General features: G+C 32.5%; 1 protein-coding gene across 1 annotated transcript; it reads right to left on the bottom strand.

The window, feature by feature from the left end:
* Nucleotides 1–1,258: 1,258 nt before the first annotated feature.
* LOC127737356 (calmodulin-A-like) lies at nt 1,259–25,853 on the bottom strand. Its single transcript, XM_052247977.1, has 5 exons — nt 25,643–25,853; nt 23,435–23,465; nt 7,100–7,243; nt 4,827–5,069; nt 1,259–1,419 (listed from the first exon to the last, which is right to left on the bottom strand). Exons 1-5 carry the CDS (start codon nt 25,643–25,645, stop codon nt 1,385–1,387), a joined length of 456 nt encoding a protein of 151 aa, XP_052103937.1. The 5' UTR covers nt 25,646–25,853; the 3' UTR covers nt 1,259–1,384.
* Nucleotides 25,854–26,780: the final 927 nt, after the last annotated feature.

The raw sequence follows: 26,780 nt of genomic DNA on the forward strand, positions 1-26,780 counted from the left end.
TATAAACACACGCTTTCTGGAATGCTTAACTAGACAATTCAAAACAATGGAAACTAAGTTTTTTGAACTGAAATTAAAAACGAGAAAGAAATTGATTATTGAACCACTAGCTTATAAATTTCTGCTTTATTAGTTCTGAACTCTACACTACCCATGAACAGTAGTTTTAAAGTAATTAAAATATTACGACACTGTGAAAACCAACCAATTTAAGTAGAGACTTGTACATTTGATAATAGGCACCCAACTATATTATGGAATATTTATATGTATGCCATTTCGTACCTCATGGAAGATTTATATGTATGCCATTTCGTACCTCATGGAAGATTTAAATGTATGCCATTTCGTACCTTAATAAAGATTTATCAGTTCTTATGCAACATTTTTATTCATGGCTCCCTTCTTAAGTGCATATCAGCTTGTGTCCATTTTCACTGCATTTCCTGGCAAAAACAACTGTTAATAAAGATCATTATTCCTTTGTTGGTTAATTAACCTAATATTTTTGGAGTTGAAAAATTAATTAAGGATAAACCCTGCAAAAAAGTGTCAGATGAGCCTGCCTGCCAACCAACATGGCCACCATGACTTAAAATAGAACATAGGGGTATTAGTGAAAGTGCACTGTGTTAACCTTACAAGTTTGGAGAATATTCATTTTGTTTTGACTCATAGTGATAATTAGTGTGTTAGTTTAGCTATGTTTATATATATTCATTGTGCATTGAAGGATTTGTGCAAGTGTTATTGTGTTCTTGTGGTTAATTGCACATTCACAAGGTGATACTACAAATTGGTGAACATTGTAAATAGATGTTGTACATATGTGTTTATTGTGTTCAATAGTTTTGTGTGATAATTACCCGATGCATGTTGCATAGTAATCTGTTGGTTGGTGACATGGTGAATAATTAGACCTGATACATGTTGCATAGTGACATTGTGTATATATATTCTGTCATGATACATTGTGTTTATACATTGTGAATTAGGTACTTCACCTTGCATTTTGATTTATGTGCATTGTGTTGTGTATATATTTTGCATTTTGTATTCATTTAAGGGTGTGTTAATTGATTTAAATAGGACTACTTGTTGTGGTACAATTTTGAGGTTAGCACTTGAAATCTTGATTTGTTCAGGTACGGATCCTTTGATCGCCCGTTACACGTTACAATAGTTTAAAATACCAAATCTTATATGCAAGCAAATGAAGTTATATGACTTATGTGTAAATCACTACATAAATGAAAAGAGCATTCCATATTATTTTATCTCTGTAATATTCATGCATAATATTTTCACAAAATGATTTTTATTTTAGTCAATTAAATAAAATACAGTTAATGAATGAGCTTTTCTTCTGTTCTTGAGACACATATCATGTTTTATTGCCTGCCATCATCTTAACAAATTCTGAAAAATAGGAAATAATAATTGATTAATAAAATTTGGTAAAGATTGTGTTTCATCCTGCACTTCACCAGTTTATTACACATAAAGTATACAGATATAGCTATGGGATATTCGCATACTTTACTTGTATCATATATTATCCTGCCTTTATAATTTAGCGAACGGCCATGTTTGTGTCATTATCTCAAATTATCCAGATGCAGTAACACCTTCTGAATATGTTTTGTAGTCATGGATTTAAAATGAATCTTAATTGCGTCTATTTTGCTGTCATCAAATTAATACCTTATCACTGCTTTTGTATGGTAATATGAATTTCTGTACTATCTTGTCTTTTTCTGGATTATTTGCCAAAAGCTGAACTTTTTGCTGATAAATGATAACACTTCTATGTAAATGAGAATAATGACACCCTGTACACAGTTTTCAGCAGATGGTGAGATATACATAGAGAATATCATATAGCTTTTTCAATATCACATTCGTACGAAAGCCCAGAAGGATCATGCGAGATCCGATATTTAAAATTCGAGATTCAATATCTGAAGTTCGAAATTCGGAATTCGAGATTCGAGATTCAATATCTTTATTTCGAGATTCGTATGATCCTTCTGGGCTTTCGTACATTCGTACCCAACCTGAAACCACAATTTAATCATATTATTGGTTGAGGGTTGATACGGTATGTGATATTGAAAAAACCTTGATCTTTATAGATACATGTTACACAATGATCTTTATAGATATATGTTACACAATGATCTTTATAGATACATGTTACACAATGATCTTTATAGATACATGTTACACAATGATCTTTATAGATATATGTTACACAATGATCGTTATAGATACATGTTACACAATGATCTTTATAGATATATGTTACACAATGATCTTTATAATTATATGTTACACAATGATCTTTATAGATATATGTTACACAATGATCTTTATAATTATATGTTACACAATGATCTTTATATATATATGTTACACAATGATCTTTATAGATATATGTTACACAATGATCTTTATAGATGTATGTTACACAATGATCTTTATTTAGATATTGTGTAATAATTAGAATATTGCTATTTTTTTTTAGAAATGTCAAAAAACGTTATATTCATGAAGAAATATTAAAAAAATACATATAAACCAAGACAAAGGTAAAAACATTATATACATTGAATATTAATTAAAAAGGTTCAACTAAACTACATTGTGGGTGCATAAAGCGTTTTATGGGTATTCATTTTTATCTTTTATATATCTGCATTCGTTGTCGAGTGGTATCGTGCACGGACTGAATAATTGTTAGTGCAGGAAACACTCGCAAGTTCAATCCTTACATGTGACATTCGTTGTCGAGTGGTATCCTTCACGGACTGAATAGTATGATAAAAATTGAAGGAAATATTCGCAAGTTCAATCCTTACAAGTGACTTTCGTGGTCTAGTGGTATTATGCACGGACTGAATAATTATTATTGAAGGAAACATTCGCAAAAATTCATTCCTTACATGTGGCATTCGTTGTCGAGTGGTATCGTTCACGGACTGAATAGTTTAAAAATAATGAGATGTGGTATGCTTTCCAATGGAACAACCATCTACCAATGTTCATATGAATTTGAAGTTGGCAATTATAGGCTATCGTACAGGCTTCAAGAATGAAAAAAACTCATATCGTATAGTCGGCTATAAAATGCCCCGAAATAAAAAATGTGAAACAATTCAACTGAGAAAACTAACGGCCTTATTTATAACAAAACAATCTACGAATCAACCACAACCACTGAGCTACAGGCTCCTGACTTTGGATAGGCACATACATAATGTGGCGGAGTAAACATGTTTGTAAGCGCTCAACCCTCCTATAACCTGGGACAGTGGTGTTACAACACAACATTAGAATAAACTAAAAATCAGTTGCAATGGGCTTAATTCAAAAGATCGATATGAGGCACACACATGTCTAACATTAAAACAATAGACACAAAGCACCGAAAAAAGAGTACTCGCAGTTACTGAAAGCTAGTTCAAAGTCAATTACAACTAATAAATAAATCATGTTCTTCCAGACTAAGTATCAGTAGTTACACATCCAACGGATTTAGTGTTAAACGTCATTAACAGTCTGGGAAACGCATGACCTAGTGCAATGCCAAAATATAAGTAAACAGGATCGATAAGATGTAGGATAACTAATTATCATAACTGTACATATAAAAGCTTTGGAGTGCTTCGCTGTATCATACTTTAAAGTGAGATGTAGTCTATGTGATTGTTTAAGTATAGAAAACTTCGTGCATATACTCATAAATGTGATATTATAAACCCGTCATAGATTGGAACTTTAGTTTGTCCACGAACACTTCATACAATAAACCAATTCCCACAAAATAAAAAATAAAAAAATAAACGGAACATCAGGATTGATAGAAGGAAGTTTCCTCTTGATTGTAAAATTCTTTGGTGGCGTTTATGATTTGTCATTCCACAGTTATGGGAAATTTTACGGATGCCATGCACAAGATCTAGTATAATTGGATCAGTTTAACATATTTTACTTATTTTTTGGTATTGGTGAATCTAGACTCGCTTTGGAATTCTAAATTTAATGGTTAATCGTTCGAGTTGTGGGACTTTTAACATTCATTTTTTTACGAAATATTTATTTTCATATGGATACATTTCATATACATTTTCCTACACAGCCATTTTACTAAATTGTTATTATATGCTTCTTAAGTATTCCAGATAATTCTCACGACAATTCTAATGCACAATTCGGGGATATCATGTACTGTTAGCGTAACTGGTTTTTTCAAATATCATTTTGGTTTTATAACATGGAATGCATGCATTCTGACAAAATTCTTGAAGATCATTTGCAGTAATGATTATTGATAAGTGTTGTTGTATTAGATGATCACTCACAAAATTGTTCATCTTTGCCCTTCCTCCTATTTATCAATATGAACTTGACTCGACGTTGCATAAGCAAGGTAAACCAGTATGGGCAAAATTATTCATTGATCGGGTATCGGATTGGATCGTGAATGTTCCAGCACAGCTACGAAAATTAAATAAACTTCTATATACCCTTGATACTTGTCTCGGGTAAAATGCGGAATGACTTTAACTTTCTTTTCATTGCAACAAACGTTAAATTTTTTTTTATAATTTTAAAATAAACTATATCGTTCAGTTCAATACATGTCGAACTAATAAAATTCACAGGCAATTATTCAGGTTACTATGGCGCCAATATTTTTTGAGATATTTTTTACATTACCCTGTTAATGATCTTTCTTGATAATATTCTAGAACAGTAAAGATAATGATATAACGTATTGATGTTCAGTGTAGAAAACACATTCATATGGATTAGTTAAATACCTTCGTAATTGATTTCCCCATCCCCATCCAAATCAGCCTCTCGTATCATCTCGTCCACTTCCTCGTCTGACAATTTTTCTCCCAAATTTGTCATAACATGGCGGAGTTCTGCTGCAGTTATCGATCCATTACCATCTTTGTCAAATACTTTAAAAGCCTCTCTTATTTCTTCCTCTGAATCAGTATCCTGCATTTTCTTTGCCATCATGGTTAAAAACTCTGGGAAATCTATTGTTCCGTTTCCTATAACATGAATTAATGGTATATAATTGATTGATTAATTGATTGATTGATTTTTGGTTGCTTAACATCCAGCGGCACTGATTAATTGAATATTTCATACAAAAGGCATTATTATTTCTACCTTTTTGATACTTGTATAAGTACAGAATATACATATCCGGTCTCGGTAGCACGAGACTCTTCGGGATTTTTTCTTTTATTCATGTTCTACTTCATGCCAATTTACACTTATATACCCAAAAACGTTATTGAGAACTGAAGTTTATTTATTTATATATCCACTGAATACATATACCATCCAAATATTAATATTAGGATGTACACTCAATTTCATCTCGGCGGTTACAACACAAGCGGAAACCCAATTGAAATTAAACAAAAGAAATGGAACTCTTTGTAAGAGAAGGTAAAAAAGGCCAAGTTAGTAAATTTGAATTGTTTACATCTGTTTCTATGGGCTTTAAAAGTTTAATGAATGTGCATGATTTAGGATTGTATGCATCTTGTATATGTGTTTTTACTTCAATTGTGGTATGGAGCTTCGAGATATTTAATCTCTTTTAAACTCTTTTTAAACTTTTAAACTATAGACAAATTTTCACAAAACAGTCGATTGTAGTAGGTGCAAATACATGTGGATTTTATGTGTGCATATTTTTATCATAAATTCCGCCGAAAAAAATTCCAAAGAAAGATAATAGATTGATCGTTTTAAAGCATTAATTTGCATCTCTCTTGATAGAAAAAAAAAACAATTAACACGTTCACGGAAAAAATATGAAAATTTTCCGGAAACAATACTCAAAAATAATTGCTAGATGATATATATATATCGATAGTAAATTGTTAAATAAATAAGTCTCACTGATATATACTTGTTTATTTCATTGCTGATAATGTTATAATTTAGCTGTAATTAAAACTAATGTTAATTTAGTATAATGCTGCTTACCAGAAAACAACCCTGGATTTCTGGTATTAACAAACAGGGACTCTTCACCGGAATGCTGGACTAGTGAAGAACATTGTTAACAGCAGAAGTGCAATTTGTTGTTGAATAAAAAAAAAAAAATTGCATCTCTGCCCCCGGCGACATTTGTTTGGAAAAAAATTTCATCGAAAAGATAAAGTCGAGTACATCTTTTTATGTTCAGGCGTGTTTGAGTTGACTATTTCGTCTTGAAAACGTTTAAAAGTAAAATATTTGATACATCATCTCGGTTCAGATTCTATTTTTTTTCATATATTAAGGCTAAAGGTTGATATAATAAAGTAAAAAAATACAGTACTGAAATCGCCCCGCTTTAAACTTTGTCCTACATGACAGTTTAACTAATACTAGTGTGAATTTGGCATGCTTTGCTATAATGATGTATTATCAGTGGCTTGTTAACGTAACAGTCAAAAACTCTTGCCTAAGTTAATTTTAACATGAACAAATCTAAATGCATTGTTATTTCTTTAAACAACACATTTTCAAATGCTTTAAGAATAAAAATTCCATTTAAGTTGTGCAATGTGCATGAAACGAAGCTTTGTGATATTAGGCAATGTATTTTCACTTGTTCACGTTAATTGGTGTATTTATAAATTCTGCATATTATATTTGAAAAATAAAGACCTAAAAATAACTGATTAAACAGCAAATGTTTTTGTTCCTGAATATTTTTTTTTATAGAAATAGGGTCATGCGAGGAATGCTTTTTTTTCTTTAAATCTTTAAATCTTTAAAGAATTTTCGTTCAACATTATATAACCAAAAACTGTGAAGAAATAAAGGTACAAGGACAATAAAAGCTTCGATTTGAAATTGGATGTGTAATTAGTCGGGTCGAAATTAACTGATTTGATTCTTTTCAAGAGACGATTACTTAAGGAGTTAAATATAAAATCCTGTACAAAGCTTTTATTGGTTGGAAAAGATCGAAAGATTGTCTTAAAAATAGCAATTTTAAACAGTGAAAATTAGGATTAATAAAGAAATTTACGGATATGAAAAATATATTGAGGAAATGATCACATATCAATACCATCAGCATCCACTTCATTTATCATATCTTGTAGTTCAGCATCTGTTGGATTTTGTCCTAACGACCTCATAACTGTTCCAAGTTCTTTTGTTGTTATCGTACCATCACCGTCCTTGTCAAACAGACTAAAAGCTTCCTTGAATTCTGACGATAAAAAAATATTTTCAATTGATTTAAAAGGAAATTAATTATTTATAACAGGTGTCTTTACCCAAAAAAGATTCTTACTGATTAGGTGGAAATCCTAAGGATATTTGATCTAGTACTAAAATCAGATTTATGAATTATATGTAAAATTCAAACAGGTAGAAGAACAGCTACATCGGAAATTGTATGTCTAGATTTAAAACACAGTGGTTCCCACGTGTTATACCTATATAGATATAAGAAGATGTGGTATGAGTGCCAATGAGACAACTCTCCATCCAAATCAAAATTTATAAAAGTAAACCATTATAGGTCAAAGTACGGTCTTCAGCACGGAGCCTTGGCTCATACCGAACATCAAGCTATAAAGGACCCCAAAAATTACTAGTGTAAAACCATTAAAACGGGAAAACCAACGGTCTAATCTATATAAAAAAACGAGAAACGAGAAACACTTATGAACCACATCAACAAACGACAACTACTGAACATTTCTTTTAAAGAGGACAATGCTAATGAAAGTATGTTTATTTGAATAAATGCAGTTTTTTTAATAACTACTGTATGAAGAAAATATGTGGACTGATGATTCCCTTTCTGAAAGAACTTGATAGTATTTGCCTAATGACATTGCTGAAAACATAGCTGTAAATATAAAAATAAGAAGATGTGGTATGATTGCCAAAGAGATAACTCTCCACAAGAGACCAAATGACACAGAAATTAACAACTATAGGTCACCGTACACGCCCTTTAACAATGAGCAAAGCCCATACCGCATATTCAGCTATAAATGGCCCCGAAATGACAAATGTAAAACAATTCAAACGAGAAAAATAACGGCCTAATTTATGTACAAAATAATGAACGAAAAACAAATATGTTACACAGCAACAAACGACAACCACTGAATTACAGGCTCCTGACTTGGGACAGGCACATACAGAATGTGGCGGGGTTAAACTAGTTAGATGGCGCCAAACCATCCCCTTACATGGGACAGTGGTGTAACATCAAACAACAAGAACACACTCTACAAAACAATAAACGAAAAACAAATGTTATAAACAGCAACAAACAACAACCACTCAATTACAGGCTCCTGGCTTGGAACAGGAACATATAAATGCGGCGCGGTTAAATTAGTTTGAAGGTGCCAACCCTCCCCCTAACCTGGGACATTGGTGTAACAGTACAACATAAGAACAAACTATAAAAATCAGTTGAAAAAGGCTTAACTCATCAGATGGATACAACTAGAAATACATCAAACAAAAACAGAGTGGACGTGGCAGGGTACTTAAACATCCCCACAACAAAAAGGCACTTAGTACAGATCTGAGAGTACTCGCAGTTACTGATAGCTAGTTCAAAGCCAATAACAACTAATAAAAAAAATCACGCATCTAAGACTGAAATATCAATCAGTACACATGCATTATCCAATTGATTTAGTGTAAAGGCGCCATTAACAGTCAGAGAAAAACATGACATTGTGCAATGCCAAGATACAGGTATCGGCAGATTGTAGAGCCAGGAATGTGTATAAGTATATATAGAATATAATGGCATTTTTGTTTTTGATACTGACTTTGTCAGCAAGAATTTCAAGCGAGCCCAGTAGGGCAAGCTGATATTCGAGCTGATGAAGTCAGCATCAAAAAATAAAATGCCATTATCCTTTTATCGGCAATTTGTCTTAACTGAATATTTTTTTTGGTTGAGAGTATGAAGAAAAACTACTTTTTACGCGTACAAAACGTTGGGATAGTTGTTCGGTTGTATGAATGAAGTCGCGTGCATTTCATTGATAAATTGACGCGGATGGACTTGAGCACGTGACGTTGCTGCACTGATTCATGACGTCATTTCCTAATATTTTCGAGTATCAAGTCCTGTCTATGATCTTAAAAATATTTAATGAATGGCTATTATTTATTTTGAATTTATTGAGCCATAAAATTAAATTTTGACTCTTCACATTGAATAATCCGCGAAGCGGATTATGTAAAATGTGAAGAGTCAAAAATTAATTTTATGGTTCAATAAATTCAAAATAAATTATTGTCATTCATTATAAATAAATTTCTATCAAACATTAGGCTCAAAGAGCTTTTTATATTATTATTTTTATTAACAATAACAACGTACACAAATGTTGGCGTATGAATACACAACGTCAGAGTGGGCGTATCGCCATAAAAATTGACAACATTGAAAATAAAGGTAATACTTTTAACCAATCAGAAGACAGTAAATACACCAAATTTATTTATTAGGCAGTAAGATCAAAGGGAAAATGTACAAGTTGCAGATAAGTAAAAAATAACATTTAGTTTGATTTTAATTTACTGATAACAAAATCAATATTAATACCAATAAAAACAATATTGACTTGGTAACCTATTTAAAGGATCGATAAGTTTACCCGGATCGTTTCTAAATTTCCGGGCTCGGTAAACAACTTCTCCGTAAAATTTAGGATGTGCTTTCCCGTTTGAAATAAGTTTTCTACAGGTACAACCAAACTTCAAAACCAAATCTTCATATCTATGGAAGAATTTAGTAAAGGCTTTAAGTAATTTGTGGTAACGAAATACCTGACTTAATAATTTACCAGTAATACATAAATTACGTTCATTGAAATCCAAAACGTCACAACAGTTAAGGGCATAGCAAACGAGTTGGGATATATAAACACCGTAAGATGGTGCCAAAGGAATATCACCGTCCAAAAAAGGAAAACTAACAATAGGGAACGAAAAATCGTCCTTTTTGTCGTAAATTTTAATGCAGAGTTTCCCGTGTGAAACTGAAATATCTAAATCTAGGAAAGGACAGTTATTACCATTTATATTGGATTTATTTAAAGTAAGTTCATTTGGGTAAATTTCGGCAGTATATTTAGAAAATTCTTGGTTATTTAACGAAAAAATATCATCAAGATAACGGTAAATGTTGTTAAATTTATCAGTTAAATGCAATTTAGACGGGTCTTTACTGAGTTTGGTCATAAACTGTGATTCACAACAGTACAAGAACAATTCTGCTATTAAAGGGGCACAATTGGTGCCTATAGGAATATCTACAACCTGTCGACTGTCAACTTTATTGCCGAAACGTACATACATATTATCAGAGGAAAATTAATAGCTTCAATCATCTCATCACAACTCAAGTAAGTATATCTAGCATACTTACCTTTCTCATCAGAGAAGAAGGCTTTAAATGAGTTGCAGCAAATATATTTGCATTCAGATTTACCAAACAACCATTTAATTAAATAGGAAAACGTTTGTGTGATAAGATTGTGTGGAAGTGTAGTGTTAAGAGTTGAAAAGTCAAAACTGTCAACAGAATCAAAAGGACCACCAAAAGTATGTAATTTATCTAAAACATCCAAAGAATGTTTTACACCCCAAAAATAGTTAATTACACTATTTTCATATATTTTATTACAAAAAATAATGATAAGTTCTTTGATAGTAGTTAAAGAACTAGTTAAAAGCACTGAACTATTAGTTGTAGAACACTTACTACAGACCGAGATGAAACGATATTTTACAGGTTTTTTGTGTAGTTTAGGTAACTCATACATAGTAAGGACCTTCAAATGTTCAGAAGAGGCCTTAAGCTGTGATGTGGTTATGATATGATTGTTTAATATATGACTCTCTGTGGAGCGCAAGGACTAAGCATGGAACAATTATTTTATTTGAAACCATTTGAGTACCTCTTATAGCACCCTCCCCACTTAAGAGCCCATCCACATCAGTGTTCAGTTTTTGTGTACCAATCAAACCCATAGCAACTGATTTTACACTAAACTCATATTCGAATAAGAGGAGATATCGAATATACGCAAATGAGACAGCACTTGACAGTCTACCGAATGACATACAAATATAAAATCATACAGTTCCTTTCCCACACAATGAGAAAGTAATCCGCGCAAGCGCGGTTATGAAGTACACTTTAAACAGCTGTTTATTATTTTGAGACGGGATTGAGCGAAATTTGGAGACTACACAACGGTAACACAAAATTGGATATGTCTTAGCATTGTTTTTTAATTTTAGTTCATTTATATGTTTTGGAGTTTGGTGTGACGTCCATTTTCATTGAACTAGTACACATTTTTTTAGGGGCCAGCTGAAGCCCGACTCCGGGTGCGGGATTTTCTCGCTGTGTTGAGGACCCATTGGTGTCCTTCGGCTGTTTTCTGCTCTTTGGTCGGGTCACAGAATTCCATAATGTTCTACTGTTGGATAATTTGGCACTCACTAGTGCACAGAAACTGTATTTTCAAATAAACGCGAAGCAAGTTTATGCAAACAAATGCGTCAAAAACCTGTATCATTAAAATGTATCGCTTTAAGTTTGACTACACATTTTCCTGGAAAGTCGAAAAATTCTTTGCTTCATTATCTTTGATGTTTCATCAAAGTTAAATGTTTTTATAGCATTCGTCATTAACAACACCTTCTTAAAAAAAAAGTCTGTTAAATTATGTTTTTACAGACTTTGTGTTAATTGCTAAACTTATAACCCCTTCTATTGACATGAATTTTAGATATTAAACACATCTCGATTATCTTTTCTTTAGTGATAGGTTTCATAAATATATTGGATTCAACTTCAAAATCTTCTAATTTAAAATTTCTATTAACTCTTAGTTAAAAGTTATGAAAATAGAAGACCACTTTAACGTTTGTTTTTTTTACCTCTATCACGAAAATAATAAATCATCAAGAATGTTTGTTGATCATGAAAATATAAGGAGATATGGTAGAATTGCTAATGAGACAACTTTCCACCAGAGTAAAAAAAGACGTGCATGCAAGTAACTATAGGTCACCATCCGGCTTTCAATAATCAGGAAAAGACATACCATATAGTCAGTATGCCTCGACAGTTTGCCTTGACCAAAATGCCTCGACATGAAAAGATGTTAAAAATACCAAAGGAGAAACCCAACGCCCTTATATAGGACAAAACAATTTGCAAAAACAAATATTACTGACAGACAGCCTAAGAGCAAGCACCAATAACCACTGAATTACAGAAATCCTTACTTTGGTCAGGCACATAAAGAATGTGGCGGGGTTAAACATGTTTGTGAGTGCTTGACCCCCTCCCATAACTTAGTACAGTAGTGTAACAGCACAACATAAGAACAAACTGTAAATAATCAGTTTGAGATGGCTTAACTGAACAGTTTGGTACAAAGCACCAAAAAAATATCTATCAAAATCCAAACACGCAAAGTACCTATCTAAGAGTACTCGCGGTTACAAAGGCTAGTACAAAGTTAAATAATTCGTCATCGCTAAGACTAAAAAAAGGGCATATGATACAGTAGAGATCCCTCGTTGATTTTTTCTTGAAATTTTGGTAGAAGGTCAATTTCGATGTGTACTTTTGAAATATGCAAAGAAAAATATACCTTCATGACTTACTTTTTGAGATAATTTGGTTCGAAATTTGCATATTTGAAGGAAAAACCCTGAAATTTCATAAATAAGGACTTTTAAGGAAACTACCAATACTTTTGAACGAACAGTCATAATTTAACCGGATTTTTTGTAAAATGTTCCCTTGATCCATAGCATCAGCATGCTGTAACAAGTTAACGGTTGAAATAAATAATTATATCCTAAATTCTTTTAATACAAGTGAAATAAAGAAGTTGAAAATATTTTTGCGTCTACACAGAAGTGCAGAAAAAAAATCTATCGTTGATTTTTTCTTAAAATTTTGGCAGAGCGTTCTTGAAACAGAGTTTGATCGATTGCAAAAGTAAAAACTGGGGGTCCATGTGCTTGTTTTTTCAATAAAAGCAATAAACCTTAATTTTTATTGGCAAACGGGACGTTTGCCAATTAGGCGCCAAACTAAATTGGAATAAGTTTTATTCGCAACAACGTCTTGAAATCTTTCCCGCCGTTCACTACTCACGTGACGTTGTCAATTTCAGTGGTAGAGCCAAGGTGTTTTTTTTAAACCAATGATATTAATCATGAAAATTAATAAAGCTGGCTCCTCGTAAAATAGCATCATATTTCCCAAACCTTTATGAATTGTTACGAATTCAAACTTGGATAGAAAAGTATTCTAGTAAATTATTTTTAGAAAAGAAATGTTCGGAAACAAAACAGATATATAGGATAAAAAAATTAATTTGCATCTCTGTCTGACATTAGTCATACAATTCATGTAGACAACACAGCTTGAACATAGTTTTAATTATTCAAAAGGCCCCGACATGACAAAATGTGCAACAATTATAAAGTAAGGGGATGGTATAAAAATAAGGACATTTGGTATGATTACAAAAGAGACAACTATCAACCAAAGTTCAAATGACGAAGATAAATGCTACTAAAGGTCACCCTACGGCCTTCAACACAAAAAAAAAAAAAAGAAAAAGAAAAAGCCACACCGTATAGTCAGCTTTAAAAAGCCCCGACAGGAAAATGTGAAATAATTCAAACAAGAAAACTAACGACCTACTCTATAGGCATTACATGATCACAAAATCATACCCACATTAAATCGGGTCAGCTTAGTCCATTACAGTTTAGTATAACATTTCATACAGCAGTCGATATTAGAGCATGAAATTTAATGATTCTGTATCAATAGATAAGTTACCTAAGCTTGTCTTTAGGGTATTTTTTTTTATTACGGTACATATAATCATTGAATTACTTGTCTGTATTATACCTTCAATCTGGGAGTGAGTGCAACCACATTGTTTGTCCGGTCCAACAAATATTTTGTTTTTTATCTGAGAAATTACTTTACAAAAAGACTTCGTATTTGGTCAGTAACTTAACATCAATGAGTTGCAACTCTGGTCTGTTAAATACCTAATTCCTGTGTGCCGATTTTTCTCTCTCAATATGTACATAGAGGATATGCTTAGCACATTAACGGGTGCGTTTTTGTTTTTGGTCTATAATACGGGGCTTAAAACTGAGTCATTTTAAATGACAATTCTTCTTCATACACTTATATATTCCACGTATTAAATTCTAAAAATGCGGTTAAACTCTTTAATGTACCTTTTCAAAGTCTGGAACAGTAAGATGCGCTGTCATTATTTATTACGTTTTTTTGTCATTTTTTTGATAGTCTCTGTTAAATTTATCCGTACAATTCTCATTACGATTTAGAGTTAGCCAAATGGTGAAGTTACTATATAAATTACTTATATTTTTGTTTTGTTTTGTGTAGTTGGGTTTCTCTCTCAACGACGTCGTATGTTTTTCATATCTCTTATTCATTTCCTATATGAAATAACAGACATACAAAATTAAGAATGTGGATTTGATTTTTTTTCCCATTCGAAGTAAATATTGTTGACTTCCTTATTAATGAATAAATAGAACAATTCTCGTGATTTGGCCGATTTTCATTGCAGGTACTTCTTTCAAATTCGCGCAATCGGGATTATGACGTCAGTGGATTTCCGCAAATGTGACTACATCTAAAGCGACGTCGCGAAATGTAATCGTTCTTATTAGAAACATCGCGAAATTACAACGTTCTGATTAACAACGTCGCGAAAACAACACGAAAAGTTTTGAAAACGTTATTATCTGCCCCTGCTACTGTATCGTATGCCCTTAAGAACCATTCAGTACGTACCAGTTATTTCACAAGTATGGATAAATAATACAATAGTTTTGAAAGTATCACACGAAATATATGTTAATGACATAATAAATGTTCATTACATAAAAAATGTTCATGACATAATAAATGTTCATGGCATAATAAATAAATGTATGGTAATCATGGTCAATTAAAGTGACGATACGGAGCTTTTGCATTTCTAGCAAGTTTTAATTTGTTTGATATCTATATACGTCCTTGTATTTATTTTGTGTAAAGAATGTCGTAAAAAACATATTCAAGTATAGAACACGTAAGAATAAATATAAATCAATAAACGGACTGTTTATGTTTGTTACAACTGTATACATGCTTACAGTAGATGTGTGATATCATTTGAATACACATAACGATTGTCAATAAAAACAAACTAACTTAACTTCAACAGCTTTAGAACTGTTCTAGGAAAAGTCCATTAGAGCAAATTATCAGATAGAGAACAACATTTAAGTAGGTAGTGTTGAAAGGCAATACATTTGTGTCTTATGAATGATATACACTTGTCCTTGACAAAGGTTTATAAAACAGTTTCTCGGTGGTCGCATGTTCGCCTCTAGCGCAGGAAGTAATGGGTTCGACCTCAGCTTGGTCAAATAGATTCTTCTAAAAAATGAAGTTTTCTACTTCTCTTCTAAAGCGCGACGATCAGAATCATGTGTCTAAATTGTTGTTATATCTTCCTACAACACTATCAAAACCATGAAAGAATAAGAACTATATCCAGGGAATACACGAAGCTACATTTAATCACTTTACAACAAGCGTTCCTGTGTATTGTACCAGGCACAACTCAGAATCTATACTACTAAAGGAAGAGAACGATTTCATTGAGCCGCAACTCCTCTGAAACCATACAGAGAACTTTTTAATCTTAAATATAACAAATACAAATGTCGGAAAAATGGTTACATTATCCAATGGAAAACATTCATTTGTAAAACTACTGCATTTGATTAGGAATTTTTTACCAAGTCGGAAAATTAAAAAAGAAACACAACATTTTGTTGATGAAAGGGATGAAACATATTTCACGAAAAATGATGACAAAACTCTGTAAATTGGTAAATTAAAAGCTTGGTACGGCGTAATTTCGTTGTATATGGTAATTGCATTTCCTGGTACATATATATATTTGAGTATGGATTAATCAGCACAAAGATTAATACAATAACACAAATAAAATTATGTGAATTGCCTAAAAATGTAATTTAACCCTCTTACTGCGGGAAGGACATATGTGTCCTCTCCTGGCTTACTGCGGGAAGGACATATATGTCCTTGTGTATGCGAAATACGGTTGTTTTTCAAGATTTCATGGCATGTGCTAAAACTATACCCCCTCCATCCTTTATTCCATAGAATATAAAAATTGGAAAGATATATTTGGGTTTTTTTTACTCTTCTTTTACTTAAAACGTCATTATTACGTCATAAATTATATGACGTCATAAGACGTCGCAATCGAGTTGACGGCAAAATAGAGCTAAAAAATTTAGCAATGAGCGATTTGGAATCCGAAGAATCCATGGAATATGAATCAGAAATGTCCGAAATTGGTACAGATTCAGATAGCAATTTAGAGAATGAAACGTTTAATCATGGTCCATGGTTTCCGGTATTAAACACTGAAGAGTTTTATATGCCAGACATGCAGCAATTTCGGGGAAATCGTTTAGGACCAGTTGATATTCGGCCAGATGACAAACCACATGAAATATTCTTATCCATGGTGACTGACCCAGAAAATGTAGAGAACAATGTGGTGGATGTTCTTGTACAAGAAACAAACCGATATGCTGAACATCGGATATCAATGGGAAATTTGAAACCACGATCAAGGCTTCAAATGTGGCGCCCAGTATGCAATGAAGAGATGAAAGCTTTCATCGGGCTCTTGCTGTTAATGGGCATAATCCAGAAGCCAACAATAGCTTCGTATTGGGAAACTCAGGATAAGTTGTGTTTGAGAAGAACTCCTTCCTTCCGTTCTGTTATGGCAAGGGACAGATTTTTGGCAATTCTATCTAATCTACATGCAAGAAATAACCAGACAGCACTACCAAGGGATCATCCACAATATGATCCAATGCACAAAATTAGACCAGTTATTGATGTTTGCAACACAGCATTTAGGAAGAGTTACAGGTACAACATTTATGTTTCTTTAACATGATCTCATTTTCATTCCACGAAGTGGGGGGGGGGGGGGGGGGGGGGGGTGTTACTTCCTATTTATGGGTATACGGGGATGTGCCAAAAATAAAGGTCATAATTTTGCGAGATTTTATATTAAAATGACCCTCTTTTTTAATGACATCCTATATTAAAATGCATTTACGTTTGCTAACTGTATATTGATTTGAAGTATGATCTACATATCGTATATAAATATGCCACGATTGAAAATCTTACATTTATAATGGTCAATTATTATATTAGATTAAATCAATGCATTTGAAAGTTCACCTTTCAAATAAGTTCCCAAATGAAACCTGGATGTAAATTCATATATTAAAAAACTTAAGGGTATCTGTATATTTAGGAATTATGAGTGATGTATAGATTTAGTGCTTATATAATCATCGGTCATATTTTAAATATTGTATATAAGTATAGGTCATTCTTTCTTAAATATTAATATAACTATAGGTACTGAATTTTAGTGAATGTTATATTAAAATGGGTACGTTTTTTGAGGCAAAAATGGCACACCCCTACTAAAAAAATCGAAGTAACCCCCCCCCCCCCCCCCCCCTTGTATTTCATCCGATGAAAAAATACGCTTTAAAACTTCCAGTGGCAAATATTGCATGCATATCCGGACAAAAGTCGATTGCTAAAGATTAACATAAACAAAAAAAAGTAAATAAACATGTAAATAAATACACAAACAAATAGATACACATTAGCTACTTGTAATTGTTATTAATCCGTGTTTCCAAGATAGATGTACTTCCAAACGGAAGAGTTAATTTGGATACAAAAAGGTTATTTTCATCCGAAGTGTACTTTACTAAATGACATATGCAATGGCATTGAGGTCGATCCATTCTCTCTATTCGCAGTCAGACAACAGTTCCTTTTTGTATCGCTTTTCCAAGCACGTCAAATAAATCTATATTTTTACAAATATGTTAAGATATTATTCTCTTTTCTTTGTTGTTTTATAAAGTTTTCAATTAATTCGACCATGACATGTAACTTTATTGAACTGTGTAATTGTAAATATTAAAAAAAAACTCAATTAAAAAAAATAGTAATTTTCATTAGAAATATTTTCTCCGTCAGGTTAGGAAGAGATATTTGTGTAGATGAACGAATAGTAGGATTTAAAGGTAGACATAATATCGTCCAATACATTTCAAAGAAAAAATCTCATCAGTGGGGAGCCAAGGTATGGGTTCTTAGTGAGTCTGATTCTGGATATACCGAGCACGTACAGTTGTACTATGGAAGACGTAACCGTCTGCAGCCATATCCTCATGGAGTTGGCTATTCAGTTGTAACAGAGTTAAAAGAGCCACACTATAATAAATTTCATCACGTAACAACAGACAGTCTCTTTACCAGTCCAAAACTCACTCACGACCTACTTGGCAATGGCACTTACTCCACCGGAACAGTCATTGCCGGCAGAAAGGGAATGCCGTTGAGTTTCAAAACCTTAAAAACCCCTAAAGGAACTGTCAAGGCTAAGAAACAGGGAAATATACTAGCAATTCATTGGTCTGATCGTCGACAGGTGCGATTTCTTACATCGTCTGATCATTGCAGGTTTGTTATTTTCATATAAGCTATGTTCAGATAAGCTGCCTAAGGACCTTTAAATATATGATTTAAGATTTTTTTAATTTTTGTAATTTGATGTAAAGAGTTTTCAGATCATAGTAATGATGATGATAATAGTGATAAAAACAACAACAACAATAACAATAACAATAAAAATGATGATGATGATGATGATGATGATGATGATGATGATGATGATTTTCTGTTGTAGCAAATATAGTTTAACTTTGTAATTTGAAAGTAAAGTTATATTCTATCATGATTATTTTTATTGCAAGGTTGGAAACTGCTTTAAATTCTAAGGGAAAGGAATAGGTCGCTCCGGGAGTTGTGCACACTTACAATGAAAACATGGGGGGGAGTAGATTTAGGAGATCAACTATATCAGTTTATGATCCAGACATACGTTCAGTGAAACTATGGAAAAAGATTCTTGTTAATCTTTTATTGACTGCATGTGGTTAGTATTTTAGTAATTAGAATACTATTTTTTGATAATCAAAGGTACCATCTAACAAGAAAAAAAGGAATGGGAATTATTTGTCGTTCATATATATACGTATACAAAGTGATTCAGATAATCAATATTCAATGAATGTACGTCTACCTACTGCGTCTGTCCGAAATTCCGAATGATCCTTCCGGTAGAAAACCAACGTCCGTCGTATTAGCAAACATTTCAACATACATATGCTATTATATCCGTTATCATTATCATTAAAGTAGTATCTTAAGCTGAATTTAGGATGTCAAAAATATAACGTACACTGATGTATAAGATTTTTACGCATAAAAATTTGACAACTAAAATACATATAATGTACGAAGTACAAAATTATTTTTTGCGTATAAAGACTAAATATCACTGCACGGCAGTCACACAATAACGTAATCGCTGAAACGAATTTGGACGTGATTTCACAATTAACTCTAAATTATGCAATTAATATTTCCAAATAATTTTTGATTCAAAAACTATATTATTTAACTATTTTATTTTATTCCTGCTTACAGTGAATGCATATATTTGCCACAAGAGATCATTCCTCTTGGGGAAAAAGTCAACCCATCTCCAGTTCCAACAGGACATTGTGACCGGCTTAGTTGGGGAATATAAAATTCAGAGTCGAGTTTTTGGTAGGAATGGACAAGAAATGGGTCATAGAGCAACATCAGAGCATTTCATGTATGAAATCCCTCGAGGAAAGAGGAGGAAATGTGTTTCCTGTCACAATAGGAAGGTTCGAACTTGGTGCAAACAGTGCAGAGAAGGTCTCTGTCTTGGAAAGTGTTTCAAAGATTATCACAAACACAAGCAACGTGAACACGAAGAGTAAAATAAACTTGTGGAATTCTTTTAACAGTGTTTAGTTTGCAGTATTACTAGATGTTTACGTAACGATGGGTTACGATTTGTGAAGTGAACTGCATGTCATTGAACCAAATTAAAAATTGGAAAAATGTATGATTTTTTTCTGTTGACCAAATAAAGATACACGTATACACATTTACTGTAATTTGATACGAAAAAAGACAGCTACACGCACCCTTCTCAAAATCATGACATAAGAAAGATCAGTTGTATAGGTCTCAAATAATTTATTTAACGCTTTCGTAAGTGAACAGAATAACTGGAATAATAATCTTGTGGTTGCATTACGTTTTCTTCTTAGCACTGCAAAGTGCTTGACGTTATTTAATTGAAAAGCGCCAAACTTGCTGAAGACGTGACGTTTTTACCTTGTGACGTTATATGATGTCATATTAGGAACGTTACTTTTCAAAATAATAACGTGCTTACTGTATATCTAGTTATGTCCCTAATTATTCATTTTAGAATACAAGATTTTACAACAATTCACTGAACATGTTATTTGGTACTGAAATTGTGCCGTTTCTGGACAGTGTTTTGTAAAATCGGCCCGCACTAAGAGGGTTAAACAGCCCCTTTCTTCATCAGTAACACCATCTACGTAAATTCCAACTGTAATACGGAGAACTCAATTTATGTATTTAAGAAATAATTCATGGGTGCTTGAATATATCGTGATTTTACCACGGGTTGGCCCTTTATGACAAATATTTTACCCTGAGCGATAGCGAGGGGTAAAATATCGGCATAAAGAGACAACCCGTGGTAAAATCACGATATATTCAAGCCCCCATGAATTATTTCGATTCTAATAGGACAAATACGGCAATTGTTTTGGATCGAAGCTCTCTAGATAAAGGCATTATTTGCCGTTCCCATAAATAAACGCACTATTAAATTGACGTAAAAGACCGGAGCAAACTGAATAAATGACATGCATAACCTATTTACAATAACATATTTAGATAGGTTTGGATGAATCTAAAGGATAATTGTACTTATTACATTGGTAGCATTGAATTACATTGATTTCCCAGTCAAATAAAAACCGATAATTTCACATGTGAAATAAACGTGGTTATTTCACTCTCTGACGTCATACAACAATAGGCGTTGTCAAGACGTCGATAACGTCGGATCAAAACAAATTGTGAATGCGTAGAAAAAAGATATAGTTCCTTACATTTTCTACATTAATTTCATTAAAAAAAGCCATTTGCCAATGTAATAAAAAGAATAACTAATCAAAGAATTCAAATATCGAAAAATATTCAACTCGTGACCGAACAACACTGATAATTAACTCATGCGCTACGCGCATTCGTGAATTACTGTGTTGTTCGGTCACTCGTTGAATATTTTTCTCTATTTGAATTCTTCGATTAGTTATTCTATAATTATATAGATATAAGAAGATGTGGTATGAGTGCCAATGAGACAACTCTCCATCCAAGTCAAAATTTATAAATTTATATGTCTTATATGTATACAAAAAATGGCTTATATAACACATTTTTGCATCGTTTGTTTACGTTTCCTTGTTGTGATGATTTTCGGTTTCACAAGCGTGTATTTCCCCGTAAAATGCTTATATTCTTACGTCATCGTTCTATGACGTCGGGTAGCTCATTCATAAAAAAGCATATGACGCGGGAGTACGATTGGAACAGCCCAAACAATATATTCATATTTTACCACGGGTGTGTACTCAAAGCGTTTGAAGAACGTCATGTTAGAATTAAGAAATAATTCATGGGGGCTTGAATATATCGTGATTTTACCACGGGTTGGCCCTTTATGACAAATATTTTACCCTGAGCGATAGCGAGGGGTAAAATATCGGCATAAAGGGACGGGTAAAATATTTGTCATAAAGGGCCAACCCATGGTAAAATCACGATATATTCAAGCCCCCATGAATTATTTCGATTCTAATAGGACAAATACGGCAATTGTTTTGGATCGAAGCGCTCTAGGTGAAGGCATTATTTGCCGTTCCCATAAATAAACGCACTATTAAATTGACGTAAAAGAACGGAGCAAACTGAATAAATGACATGCTTAAACTATCTACAATGACATATTTAGATAGGTTTGGATGAATCTAAATGATAATTGTATTTATATGTCTTATATGTAAACAAAAAATGGCTTATATAACACATTATAGCATCGTTTGTTTACGTTTCCTTGTTGTGATGATTTTCGGTTTCACAAGCGTGTATTTTCTCGTAAAATGCCTATATGCTTACGTCATCGTTCTATGACGTCGGGTAGCTCATTCATAAAAAAGCATATGACGCGGAAGTACGATTGGAACAGCCCAAACAATATATTCATATTTTACCACGGGTGTGTACTCAAAGCGTTTGAAGAACGTCATGTTAGAATAACATGTAACACCTGTGGCATTAAGTAAGTGGGAGAAACAATGGACAAATTTAAAATTTGGCGGTATAACCATCGATTATGATACAAAACCAACAATAACTGTCCCCTCAAAAGACATCTTCGCTCAAACAAACACCCTTTTCATAATGTTACTTTTCAAATTATAGAAGTGAACATTGAGTGGTACACCACGACGAGAAGGAGAAGGGAAAACTTTTGGATCCACCAGCCTTATACTATAGAATCTGATGGTATCAATGAAAAAGACGAGAAAAGGTACAGGAAAGGTAAAGAATAAGTTTAGTATGTGGCATCGTCCTAATTAACATCTGTGTTGTATCATTATAAGTTTTCATCACCACACATGTAAGTTTTCATTCAAAATGTTTTTTTTTCTATGTATGGAGCCTTACAAATAAAAAATAAAAATAGCCTTTGAATTTTCTAATTCATTGTTTCCATATGCAGTGAAAGGACAAGGAGTTTCCGAGAATATTCTAAGGAAAACTTTATTTAGTTTGATAGCTCTAAAAATAAAAAAAGATGTGGTATGATTGCCAATGAGACAACTCTCCACAAGAGACCAAATGACATAGAAATTAACAACTATAGGTCACCGTACGGCCTTCAACAATGAGCAAAGCCCATACCGCACAGTCAGCTATAAAAGGCCCCGAAATGACAATGTAAAACAATTCAAACGAGAAAACTAACGGCCTAATTTATGTACAAAAAATGAACGAAAAACAAATATGTAACACATAAACAAACGACAACCACTGAATTACAGGCTCCTGACTTGGGACAGGCACATGCATACAGAATGTGGCGGGGTTAAACATACACTCAATTACACTTTACATTGAAAATAACATCGGTTCGAGTGAAAGCAGTTTCAGTTGCTGATCATTTTATTATTGAAATATTTTTTTCGTTCTTCTATAAAGAAAACATACCTCCTATTTGTTCTTCTGTTAAGCCCTCAGCCTGTAAATTATACTAATTGATATACATACTATACAATAAAATAAAAAAAATGTAATATAATGTTAAGTCGTAAAGAATAGTTACCAATTCAGGTATTCGAATATCGAGAACAAAAATTAAAAAGGTAAAAGGGTGTTTTTCGGTCACTCGTTGTATATTTTCGACATTCGAATTTTTAAATTAGTCATTCAAAAAATCTGTATGTTCAGATTTTCTTATGAGACCAAGCTACAGCAACATTGCAGCCTATCCGATGATTGCATGAGATATACCATACATATCACCACAGTGACGGTGTCAATTTAGAAATAGTAAACGTATATAATTTAAATGCCCGTATGAATAAGTCTATGTTCAGATGAAAGTTAAATTAAACAGTGGAGTATGGTATAAACATTTAAAGACTTTCAATAAGTGATACATATACTTATGTTCTACTTCTCCATTAAATAAACTGAAAACTTTCAACATTTATATAATGTATTAGTTCGTCATGATATAAATAATATTTTAAGCAGTTTTGTTAAAATTTAAAATTGATTTTGTGTATTTGGCAGTTATTTCTAAGTCCCTTGACTAAATACATGTAACCACCATTACCCTTCGTATTCATTGTGCCTTACTCGGCTTTTGGTCCTATGTTTTCCAAATCACTATAAATCGTCCTTTGGCTATATAACCACCCTTATCCTATTTATATATTTTGCCTTACTCACCTTTTTGTCCTTTAGGTTCTTAATGACTATAAATCCAGAAATATGCAGCAATCAGAACAATAATTACACTTTTTTACTTTGATACTTATCATCAGCTACTGATATAATTTTCACTTTTTTGACCGACCTACTTTAATTTATAGTAAATACAGCGTTTGCCAGACTGCGATAATTTTTTTTTTACAAAAAACATACTGTAAGACAATCCATATATAATTTAGTTTATGTCTTTGTACATACAGCGTTGTAAGATTTTATGAATTTTCTTTAGAAAATTTTCATTTCGTGCCCTTATGATTTTTATAGTTTTGTTTCAACTTTAAATTGCAACTTTATGCATACGTATATATCTCATATGAATTTGACTATCAATCAAATATATAGATGAATATCAAAGTAACTAGTAACTGCATACATTTAACCTATGTTATTTTCCCTACAGTTGAGACTATATAGTACCTGTTTCACTTGATAATTTCATTAAAGTTACATGCAAATCTGTCTGTTTCGAGGCGAAAACATATATTTCGGTTTTGCTGTAATTTTGGTATCTCTTGCTCTCTGGTATACTCTTTTTCGGTGGTGTGTTTCGTTAATATCTATGAAACTGGTATTATAGCTAGATTATTTCAAGCTTGTAAAACAGATGGTATGATCGGATATCCGACCGCAGACATGTGTGTCTGGAATAACTTTTATCAAATTCCCTTGAGACCAAAGATGGCAAAGCCACAATATAAAACAATTGAGAGCATGGAAACTAAAAGAATCCCTTGAGACCAAAGATTGGAAAGCCACAATATAAAACAAGTTAGAACCTTAATAGTTCATTTAAAGACTTCTGGTCAATTTTGCCTGAGGTAGTTGTAACCTTAATTTACGAACTTGAAATTAAGCGACAAAAAAATACCATTTTAATTATGCCACTTCCGGGACACTGGCTACTTGGCCAACAGCAGCAGTGGCCAAAACCCAAATGATACGATTAATGTCGTTTTGGAAAGTCCAATGCCACCCGATATATACATTTGTAATCATGTAAGACAGCTAATTAGTCAATTAACAGAGGATAAATAGGAATAACATGTAACACAGATTAACCTCAATATTTTATTGAATAAAATATTGAATCTGAATCTAAATCTGTAACACATAAAGAGCAGTTCCCTGCAATTAGTAACAGTAAAACATAATTAAACACAGATAACAAATTTAACATTCCCTAGGAACTAAGTTCCCGCATAAGCACAATTACCTCTTTTGACCAAAGTTGCTACAAATTTAGAAAATAAAATATTCGGTTAGCAGGATTTCAAAGTAGAATCTTATATTTCTGGCAAAAGAACCCATTCGAAATGAGGTTCTTTTTCAAATTCCTGAAACAATAACAAATTCAATCTACTTTAATGTAAATTGAATCAAGAATGGAAAACTGTATTAATACAAAATCATAATACTTGCCATTGTTTAACTACAACTGTCACAAGATCCCGCCTGAAGAAAGTGTATTCACTGTTTCCACGCATGTCACAAGGATAATTAATATAAGTTGTAGTATACATACAGTTTCTGTTCAGTGCTGAAATTTAACACTTTAAAAATCTAATTTAAATGGACATAATACATCTAATGCATACCGAACTGAAATTTTGAATTAAAATTCAATCCATACTCAATAAAATTTATTTGGGTTGTATTTGATTTAAAAAAAATATTTTCTAAGTGAACAAATTAGGCGTTAAAATTTAAAGGTTTCACGTTTCACTTAGTTGTTGTCATACTCTGAATGGGGTAGTTTTGTTTGATTTTTTTCACTTTGCATGTTTATAAAACGACAACAATGGGAATTGACGTAATTACTTACTGTGTATTCAAAATATTAAACGGAAGAATGGGTCACACTTGGATGTTCAAATGATAATCTCATACGAAAATATAAATAATATAAAGAATAACCCATACTTATACAATTATATTTTTCTAAACAGAAAACACATGTAAAATATAAGTATTTAGTGTGTGGCCACATTGCTGGATGGAACATACCTTTTAATAAGATATATCTAGTTGTTAATAGATATAGGAAGATGTGGTATGAGTGCCAATGAGACAACTCTCCATCCAAGTTACAATTTATAAAAGTAAACCATTATAGGTCAAGGTACGGCCTTCAACACGGAGCATTGGCTCACACCGAACAGCAAGCTATAAAGAGCCCCAAAAAATTACTAGTGTAAAACCATTCAAACGGAAAAACCAACGGTCTAATCTATATAAAAACGAGAAACGAGAAACACGTATGAACTACATAAACAGACGACAACTACTGTAATCAGATTCCTTACTTAGGACAGGTGCAAATATTTGCAGCGGGATTAAACGTTTTAATGGTACCAAACCTTCTCCCTTTTCTGAACCAATAGTATAACATCACAACATAGAAAAACACACTATAAAATATCAATTGGAAGGCTTAACTCAATCAAAAAAGGTAAATTAACACACAATGAACGAATAAATTTGACCTGTGACACCTGAATGCAAATACACAGTTAATAAAAAATTACAAGGGATTAATAATTAAAGTCAAAAGTAAATA

This window comes from Mytilus californianus, unplaced genomic scaffold, assembly GCF_021869535.1.
Source record: "Mytilus californianus isolate M0D057914Y unplaced genomic scaffold, xbMytCali1.0.p SCAF_4, whole genome shotgun sequence".
Classification (NCBI taxonomy): domain Eukaryota; kingdom Metazoa; phylum Mollusca; class Bivalvia; order Mytilida; family Mytilidae; genus Mytilus; species Mytilus californianus.